The 10,185-nt window shown below is 55.1% G+C and overlaps 1 protein-coding gene across 1 annotated transcript in view; it reads right to left on the reverse strand.

Moving 5' to 3' along the window:
• The window catches only part of LOC103780359, a gene marked incomplete at its 3' end in the record, with an annotated part of 8,820 nt that extends 509 nt beyond the window's left edge, over nucleotides 1–8,311 (reverse strand). Inside the window, exons 1-7 of the mRNA XM_008948028.1 lie at nucleotides 8,200–8,311; nucleotides 3,962–4,210; nucleotides 2,766–3,008; nucleotides 1,850–2,122; nucleotides 1,479–1,576; nucleotides 1,030–1,222; nucleotides 325–430 (exon numbers count right to left, since the gene is read on the reverse strand). Coding sequence (XP_008946276.1) covers nucleotides 325–430; nucleotides 1,030–1,222; nucleotides 1,479–1,576; nucleotides 1,850–2,122; nucleotides 2,766–3,008; nucleotides 3,962–4,210; nucleotides 8,200–8,311 — 1,274 coding nt within the window. The remainder of the gene's footprint in view (nucleotides 1–324; nucleotides 431–1,029; nucleotides 1,223–1,478; nucleotides 1,577–1,849; nucleotides 2,123–2,765; nucleotides 3,009–3,961; nucleotides 4,211–8,199) is intronic.
• Between the last annotated feature and the right edge of the window lie 1,874 nt (nucleotides 8,312–10,185).

Here is a 10,185-nt window from a genome sequence, read left to right on the forward strand (position 1 = left end):
CTGCACACCCCTCCCTCTGGGCCTCTCACGAGCTGGACATCAACATTGCCCATCAACACCCCAGGGGATGGAAACAGTGACAGCAACAGCAACAAGGGAGAGAGTCTCTCAGCTCACATGGTCTCTGCCCCAGCCCCAAGGAAGATGCTTGTGAGTCCCAGCCAGGAGCTCTACAGCCAAACTATGGTAGGATCAGACAACTGCATCCTCCAAGCCTGGAGGAGGATGGAAGCAGATAGGAGAACCCCCTCTCCAACCCCAGCCACCCCACAGCACAGCATGGCCTGAGGCAGAGCAGACACTCCAAGTCTTCTGCCTACTCACCTGGACAGCACAAACCACAGGATCCCTGCAGACAGGAGGACCAGGACCACCACCACCACTATCGGGACTGCCAACCCAGGCCACATGCCCCAAGGCTGCCCTGCAACTAACACACAGCCAGGAGTGGGTGCCACAGCTTGGGCCATGCACCAGTAATAGCCCTGACCTTAGTGTTGGGGGTGTGCGTGTGTGTAGACACGTGTGTCCAGGCTCTGCTGACCTGACTGCTGCAGGGGCAGGCAGCAAAGCAGTCTTCCCCTGCCTTTATGTCTGCAGGGTAAGGCAGGGCAGAGGGAGGCTCTGGAGCATGGGGACTTGCTCCATCTCCCTGTACACAACTGGAGGGTCTGGAATACTGCTCAACCAGACTGCAGGCTTAGGCTCAGCAGGCCTACTGCTGCCTGACCTCGAGCTCCAAGTGTGCCGAAATATCATCTTCTTTGGTAGAAGAGTAGAGGGGCCAGCTCTGATCTCACATGCACAAGCAAGACCTGAAGCAATGCAGCAGCTCCGGGAACCAGGCGACGCAGCCCTCTGAAGCAGGACTCACCCAGCCCCACAGCCCACTGCTGAGTCAGGCTCTCAGGGTGACCATGCTCCCGACCTCTGTCTTGGTGCGCACACTGCTCTGGAACCTGCTCCAGGCTCAGCACTCTCTCCCAGGGAGGCCACCCCTGCCAAATCCCAGGGCAGAACAACCATTACCAGAGACGTAGGTCTGAAATTCCAGCAGTGACGCAGCCCCAGCACCAGCCGCCGTGAGACCCTGGACTGTCACCATGTATTTCCTTCCAGGTGTCTGATGAGGTGGCGTGTACTGCGTGACAGAGTTGTTCACCAACACGTGCTGCCATTCAAGGAAGCTGCCATCTTGCACTCTCCTGGTCGTGATGTTCAGCTAGAGGAAGGACAGATACCTGATGAAGCACTGACCTCCCACTCCTGCCACAAGCATCCCTACAGAATGGGGCTGCTGCTTCTGGCAGGGGACAGGAGGGGACCTAACCCCACCAGAAACACCCGCAAGTGTAGAGCTGGAGGACCTTGGCCAAGGAGGGGTTACATGTCTCCTCAGGCTGCCTGCACAGAGCCGCAGGCAGAGAGGTGCCTGGCAAGGTGAGGGAGACCATGGGCAGTTTGTGGTCCCCTTGTACCTGGTATCCAATGATCTCCCCTTTGCAGGAGGGCAGCGCCTTCCACTTGAGGGACCCTGTGTTGGGATCCAGCCACAGCTTCTCTGGTTTGTCTGGCACTGGAAGCACAAGAGGATGGGGTCATGCATGAGGCTGGTGAGGATTTGTCCCCTACAAAGGCTGCACGTGCTGCAGCAGCAGCAATGGTGTGGTGAGGCACACCAAGAGTGAGGAGAGGACATGTCCTGCCCCAGGGCCTTGCACAGCCCCTTCCCCAGAGCTCCACAGGCTCCATGCTGCCCTGATCCTGGGACCATCGCTGCAGGGAGCAGATGCTCAGGTGAGCTGCTGGGTGGGGGGCAGCTCTAGGTGTCATGCAGGTGGACATATACCTGTCTCCTTTGTCCTGATGAGCCGTGTGTACAGGATTGTCCTGGGTGGCAGGGAGATGGTGACACTGTAGGTAGTGAAGGGCTGCAGGTGGGGACAGGTGAATGTTCCCTCATGGCCATGTAGCATCTCCTCTCCCTTCACCTCCTCAGCCTCACAGGGAGGCGAGGAAGGCTCTGCCAGGCGGCACATGGCCCAAATGTGCTCACAGGCATGAGGGAGCCTGCAGGTCCAGTTCAGTTTGATGCTGGTGCTGGCAAGACAACCTGAAGGACCTGTGTGAAGGAAACATTGCAGGAGGGTGACTTCCTTCCTTTCCCCTCCCAGCCTTGCAGTTGACCTTCATCATCTGCACCGTTCCCAGCACAGCATGGACCAGGCTATCCCTCCTTCCAGACTACACCCAGGCACTGCCTGTACCTTCCTCTGACCCTAGACTGGTCCCAGGGTTAGTCTGGTTGTTACAGGGACTGTGGGAGAATAAGAGCAACATACCTGTGGGCTCTGCAGCTGCCAGCCTGGGGCTAGGGACTGATCTATCTGCCCACTGTTTGCCTTCACACCAGTAATGACTTAACTGGCAAATGCAGGAGCCCGAGCAGGGCCCTGCCCTCCCGCTCCTGGGTTATCATGCTCTTCTCCAGGCAGACCCCCCTGGCTGGACCAGGCACACTGCCTGGTGGCCTATGGACAGCGGTGAGGACTCATCTCCCTCAGTGCTGTGCGGGGTGCCCCAGCTGCTGACGGTGCAGACACTAACCTGTGAAGTACCAGCAGCAGTTTTCTCTGGGGTGGATGCTCACGCCATGCCCTGACCACCCCAAGCACAGAGCGGTAGCACTGCGGGACACACGCGGCACTGCTCTCCATGCCTGATCCACTGAGAGCTCTGAGAGGGCAGCTGCATCGTTCACTTACCTACACAGGTCAGGTTCCCTGCCATGGGGTGCCAGAGGCCTGTGCTGTTCCTCACAAACCAGCCACTGCGAGGAATTTTGGAGCCTTCACTTGGGTTCAGCTTCACACACTTGATTTCCATGGGAGGAGGCCAGTGCCCCTCAGGACATCTTATCTCCAACACTTCATTCGGGTCGAAGGTCTCCCGTTCTTGGTCAAAGACAAACCTGGGGTCCCACTGGGGCTTATGGCATTTCTCTGCACCTGCAAGTTGGGAAGGTGTTAGCAGGGCAGAGGCTGTTCCTGCAGGACATGCCAGGGAATGGAGCAGAGGATCCCATTCCCTGGCATGGTGAAGAAAGGGACAGAGCTCCCTGACATCACAGCCTTAGCAAGGGCTTGAGGACAAGACAGTCCCCACACTGCTTCCCCCAGGCCTCCCAGGAAGGCCCAGGAGGAGCTGGAGTGCTAGGGTTTGGGAGCATCCCCAAGGGGGTCATGTTATGCAGAAAGCCTGCACAGAGACTGATGGACCACCATTTGACCCTGGTGCCCTCTTTGTCCCTCACGGAGGACAACACCACCCTAAAGCTTCCTGTGAAGGTAACGAAGCCTGAGCCGAAATGCTGGCTGCTGGAGGGACAGCATGCAGGACAGACTGGGAGGGGAGGCCAGCATGTGAGGAGAAGGTCAGCCTTTGCCCTGCCTGCATGGGTTGAGAAGACACAGGGAGCAGAGTCTTGTGATCCCCCAGACCCTGACGCATTAATTTTGGCCACTTGTGCTAGAAGTGGCAGTCAGACCTACAACACTGTAGCCCCCATCTTCTTTGCACATGCTCTTGCCAGAAGCCCTCAGGGAGACCCATGCGCTTCCACCAGGAACCTCCCCACCACCCGTGAAGCACAGTCTGGAGCCCTGAAAACCAGGCTCCCTGCCCTAGCCTGGCATGGGCAGGTCTGGACACTGCCCCCAACCTTGACCCCAAAACCTCTTCCTGCTGGACCCTCCAGGACTGAGGTTGGTTTCAGTCCCCTCCCCACCAAGGCTCCCTGGAGCCACGGGGCAAGCACAGGTCAGGCTCAGGGGCTACCTCAACACACCATTTTCCCAGGCAGGCAGAGAGCCTGAAGGCTCCTGTGCATGCACAGCCTGCCTTCCCCTGCTCTGGGAGGGCAGAGCGGGGCAGCCAGCAGAGATCCTCGTGCCTCCCTTACCAAAGCACTTCACGCTGACTGTGGGCTGGATGTTGATCCATCTGCCTCTGCTGTCGCTTCCATTCCAGACTTCTCTGTACACAGGTTTCCCGTTGCTGATGGACAGGACTTTTCCTGTACATTTGACATAGGTGAAGGATGGCTGGAAACCCTCAGGACACCTCAACATCACTTCCTCGTTCTTCCTGTAATTCTTCTGGTCCGGTGCCAGCTGGAGTCCTTGGCCCCAGCGAGGCCTTTGGCACACTTCTGGCAGAAGGGAAAATGGGTGTTAGTTGGGGTTGGAGGCTTCAAGGAGTGGCGGGGGTATCAGCAATCCCCAGCACCTGAAGGGAGAGGGAAGGCGACACATCCATCTGCCAGGATGTGACCCCCTCAGCAAGGCTTGTTGGGATGGGGGTCTTCTCATGGGTGTCAGCCAGGGCTGGGGCCTGCCCAGGCACACGGTGCATGAGGATGTGCCAGAATCCAGTGGGGGAATGGTCTCGGATATCAAAAAGAGAGAGATCTGAGTGGCCCAAATCAGCCATTGGAAGTGCAGCCCTGGCCACAGTGGCGATGGTGGAAGCTCAGAGATGTATGAATGGGGCAGGATTTGACCACAGAGCTCCATAAAAGGCACCTCCTGACACCCTGCTTACTGATGCACACTATGCTTCCCTCAGTGTGGATCCAGACATCACTGCTTTTCCTCCCTAGCCACACATCTCTGTTTAGAGATCCAGAATAATTAAATGACTGGGCTGTCCCTGCACATTTGACATGAGTAAAGGATGGCTGGAAACCATTTTTGCAGCTCAGTGTCACTTCTTCATTCTTTTTGTAGCTCCCACGGACTGGTGCCATCTGGAGTCTTGGGTCGCACCAAACAGGCCTTTGGCATGTTTGTGCCAGAGGTAAGATCAGGTTAAGGAATGTTTTTGGGAGGTGGCAAGAGGAAGCTTGGGACAGTTTTCCATCCACCATGAATCTGATCTCTCATCCTGACACACACAAGAGTCCCTCTACACCCACTGTGTGTCCAGGCACTGGTTTTATCATCACCTGTATATCCTGGAGTCCCAAGCCCCCGTGGGGTCCATCCTCCCATTGGGTGCCTGAGAACCCGTTTTCTTGGCCCCTTCCATGCCCAAGTGAGCAATGCAGCAGCAACAGCCCGTCCCACCAGAGCTCACCCAAACCCCAGAGAACCTTTCCAGGGAAACAAGCAGCACAAGATGCCAAAGCCTCCCCCTCCTGCTATTCCTCCTCCTCCTAGCCTCACAGCTGCAGGTCTCCATGTGGAGGCAGAAGATGATGGCCAGGAAAGGCTCCTGCCTTTGAACCCCTCCCCAGGAACTGCTGCCTACAGGAAAGTGCTGAGACAGAAGGTCAGGATAGGGGGGAAAGTCAAGGCATCTGGACCTCCCATTCCTGGACTGTCACCCAGGTGGGGCTGGTGATGCAGGGCTGTGCTTACCTGTGCAGGTGGGAGTCCCGTTCCAAAAGCTCTGGGTGCCATTGGAAATGCATCTGACCTGGGGGACCGATGGCACATACCCCCCAGCACAGCTCAGCTGCACCAGATGGTTCAAGGCGTAGCTGCTCTGGTTCGGGGTAAGCTGCAGCTTGGGGTCCCAGTCCGAGGGAGCTTTACATCCTCCTGTGTGCAAAGGCCACAAGGGAGAGCCCTGAGGATCGCTGGGCTCCAGCAGCATCCTCAGGGGTGAGGAGGCCCCGTCCAGAGGGGTGCTGGTCCCCTTGACTTCAGAAGGCTGGCAGAGATGGGCAGCTCCCAGGAGGAGGCCCCAGACCCCAGGTGTAACCCTCCTGCCAATCCACGTGCTGCACAGGGGTCCCAGCCAGCGGGATCCAGCAGCACTCTCTCCCCCAAAGACGGGCTTGTGGAGTGCAGGAGCTCCAGTGAGTCCCTGCTGCCATTGCACAGCCTCCCGACCTGGCCCTGCGAGGCAGCCGCCAGCACCGACAGCCTGCCCTCAGATGTCCACGTCTGCGTGCACAGCACTGGCCACTAAGCTCACACCCCACTCCACACACCCAGCCTCTTCTGTGCACTTCACCCAAAATGAGCCTACCTTGTCCTACCCTGGTAGATCCATCACCCAGACTCGCTCACCCAGTCCAAACTGAGTCCCTGAGGAGGCATCAGGGAAGGAGATGGCCTCCCCTAAATTAGAATGAAACACCTCTCTTCAGCTACATGCATCTCTACAACTATCCACTTCCTACCAGCCATCACTCATGGGGATGTACTTCCTTACAGTGGAACGAGGGCATCATCACACTTCCCTTATCTGGCAGCAGGTTTTCATGCCGTCATCTCAAACCTGCGCCTTGGCCCTCCACCACAAAGTGGCCACCGGCCTCATCCTTTGAGACCACATGTGTTGTCCGGATGATAGGAAGCCTCTTCCCCTGCAGCAGGATCCCTCCTAACATCTTCAGATCATACATTTCACTGTAACAGACAAAAATCTTGACAAATCTGAAACCCTTGACTCAGTCTGAGCCTAGGTGGGCATCCTAGGCATGCATCTTGCCCCCTCCAGTCACTAAAACCCACCCCCCCAAGCAGCAGCACACATGCCCTCACCCTCCTGCTGGTGGGTGACATCCAGGATCCTTCCCACCCCAGCAGAGTCCATGCTACCTGCCCAGCACTGAGAATTTGACACCAGCCAGTGGGGAGGAAACTCTTCTGCTGCATGAAAATGAACTGCTCCTCAAAGAGCACATTTCCACAAGGACTGTTTTTTCCTGTTGGTACTTATCACAAAACAGGTCACGAAGGCTGGCTGTCCCCTAGATGTTCTACAGTCTGAAAGGCTACACAGAATCACCCTTACACAGGAGGAGGACAGGGGATGTAGTAAGAGCAGAGCATGGCTCAGTCAGGAGGCTGAGAATGACCTGCAATGCAAGAGGACACAGTGGCAAGTAGGTTACATTCCCAAGGGAGTAGAGAACAAGAAGAGACAGTGCAGAAGCAGCTGGCAAGGCCAAGGCACAAGAAAGGACAGAGCAATAAGAGCAATGGGAGCAAGAGGCTGTCTTGTGCAGACCTCAGTGGGGAGAGGGAGATGAGCAAAACTGGGCCATGGGCACTGTCAGCAAATAACATGATCCTTTGTTGTCTGGCCTAGAAAATGCATGCAGGTCATTTAGATGTTCACGGCTATCCCTGAACAGCAAAGAAACTGGACACAAAGAGAGAGTGAAAAAAGCACAAGTCTGAGGCAGACATGATTCCTTAATGACACTTGAAGAGCACCAACTGCAGCAAAAGCCCTTGCAGGGGCTTGACTTGGCACCAGGGCTTCCCTCTCAGTGTCAGTGGAGGAAAACTCTGCTGTTGAGTCAAGGTGAATAGGCTCCATCCTGCCCTGGACAGCTGAGGGCTGACCACTGCTGGAAGGGCAGCATCCCTGCAGCCACCAGAAGTTGGTAACATGACTCATGACCCATCTGATGACTTTGGTAAACCACTTCTGCTCCTATTTCCCTGCAGAGAGAATGACTCACACCTCTAGGTCCCCTAGACACTGGTGCAAAGAGCAGAAGCTCCTACTGTGCCCCATGAGGACCTCAACAGGTACTGGCAAACCTAGGGCACAGCACAGTCTCCATAGGAAAGCCCACACTCTCTGTAGGAAGAGCCCAACAGAGACCCAGGATGTGTTCCCAGTCCTCCTGGCACAGAGAAAGAACAGAAAAAAACATTGTTAAAGAACAGTCGCACTGAACTACAGCTTCCCCAACCCCAGGGACTGGGGTAGACAGCAGGCACTCCAGCCAACAAAAGAATTCATCTCACAGCTCCCCACATCTTTGCAAAATACCACCACTGCCTTCCCCTGCAGTAGGGATGCTACCTAGATTGCCCCAGGAAGGCCAGTGCTGCTCTGACTGCCCTGGCTTCCTCTGTCCACCGTGCAAGAAGAACCAGCCTCCTCCTGCTCACAGGGACGCTGCCCATTCCCAGGGGGGACATTGCAGCTCTCAGGCGTGTGCTGGCTTTCCCACCACACCAAGGTTTGCTGCCCTCCACCCCTAAGCAGAGCTTCACCCCACCACAATCCAAAGGGTGGCTGAGTGTCTCAGGACTGACGCAGACACCATCTCCAGCCCTCCCCAACACAGCCACTGTTGGCTGAAGAGGGTAAAGCCAAAATAGCAAATATGCAGGTAGAGGGGCAGCAAAACCTTTCCTGTGAGAGAGAAGCACAACCCGCTCTTACCTGCTTCCTTGGGTCCCCTCTGATTCTTGGGACCAAGGTCCTCCTGTCTCCACGCAAGCAGCAGAGGGGCAAGGGCCAGGAGAAAGGCCAGAGCCAGCCACCGCAGGGCCATGCTGTCATGAAGTCCCAGGCAGGACTCGGCCTGAGCCACCTGGCAAAGGTTATCAGTGTACCCCAACACAGGAGAGGTGCAGACACAGAAATTAAACAGCCACATAGGGAAGTCACACACGGTGCAAGAGGCTTCCTCTTTAGAAAGAGAGCATCCCACCAACCACAGGGCTGCTCCTTGCTCATCTGTCTCCACGTAGCAAATCCAGGCTCGACTGGGTCCCCTGTGTGCCTCGGTCCAGACTTTTTGCTGGCTACATCAGGTCTCTTCTCCCACAAACACCCCCAAAACCTCAAGCCTACTTCAATGCTCTGTCCCTCCAGATCCAGAGGTGGATATTATGGAAAACACCCCTGGTCGCGTACCCAAGACCCCCCTAGGGTGCTTTCATCATTAGTCAATTTTGCCTTGAAATGTCTCTACTTGTTACCTTGAACCGACCCAGCTGCAACAACCTTGCTGTTGAAGCCCACCAACAGACCACCTAGATCTGACAGTCTCCTGGTCTAGCCAGAGGTGGCTCATTTCCCTTCTCCAAACCTTTAATGATACCCTGCTCTGAGCTATGCTTTCTCAGTGCTTTCTAGGATGTGAAGCACCTTGACATGGACAGTGCACACAGTACTGGAGGTAAGAAGGTCTTCATGGAGCTGGATGGAGAAGACTTATTCTTTTCCCTGGATAGGTCAGACAAGATCTTTGGGTATGGAAAGGAATTCCCAGGGTGCTCCTCATTTTGGGCTATAAGCCCAAGGCTGGCTCACTCACTCTCCCCCAGTCTCCTATCCCTGAAGATGACACCACCGAGATGTGCTCTGGGTTCCTTTCCAGATCACACACTGTTGCATGGCCTAAAGCTTCCAAGTGTGCTGGCTCCCTGTGCTGTTGCAGCTCTCCCGGGCAGCTCCTGCTTCAACTATGTGGTTTGTACAGACTTTCTCTTTTTCTTGGGACAGAAGAGCATTATTGCTCTGTGGTCCAACACAAGCAGTGTTCTGGGCATGAATGCTGTCAACCAGGGTGCTCTTCACCACCCATCTGGAACCAATTGGCCCAGAGCTCCATGGATGATCCTTTCTCAGGAACCACTGTCCTCAGCACTGCAGGACAGAGTCTATCTTGGTGTGTCTATCTGCATTACCTCAGTAGAGCAGCAACATTGAGGGTTTTCTGGAAACTGGGTATAACCTAAAATCGATTCAGGAGTGTAAATACACCAAGTACAGATGTCTCAAGTGCAGCTGTTGTGAAATGAATGGAATAAAGTCTTCTATCAAGCCTACAGCAAGAGGAGCAGCAGCACTAAGTCATGTCCTCTCTGTTTCCTTGGCAGTTCTCTGGGCTTTGGGAAACAGGCTTATTTTGTCCCTGTGCAGCCAGCAAAGGCACAAGCACCCAAGATAATGGCCACAGACTCATAAAACTCTGGTGTTAGCTGTAGACACTCTCACTGCCTCTCTTTGCCCTATGCAAGAAACAAAGATAGTGAAAGAAAACAGCCAAGCTTTAAAAGTGCACATGTGATACAAGAGGCTTCCTAGTGCACCTGATGTGAATATTTGTCTTCTTTTCCTCTATCCTGAAATGCACTGGTGCCTAGCACATGTGTTTCACTTCTTCCTCCTCAGAAATTTACCATTTTTTGAGTGTATAGCATGCACTAGAGAAGTGCTGAAGAAATACAGAAAGACAGCACACTCAGTCGTGTGCCTAGCTCTTACACAGTCTAACTTTAGAGCTGCTGGTTCAGCTCATGACACTTTACTTTGTGGGGAACCACACAGCAGAGGCCTGATGGGAGGTTTCCTAGGGACTGTCAAGTCACACAACAACTCATGACTCCAAACTTCGCATGGTATGGTCGACAGGAGGTG

The sequence above is a fragment of the Merops nubicus genome, unplaced genomic scaffold, assembly GCF_000691845.1.
Source record: "Merops nubicus isolate BGI_N331 unplaced genomic scaffold, ASM69184v1 scaffold4409, whole genome shotgun sequence".
In the NCBI taxonomy this organism is placed as follows: domain Eukaryota; kingdom Metazoa; phylum Chordata; class Aves; order Coraciiformes; family Meropidae; genus Merops; species Merops nubicus.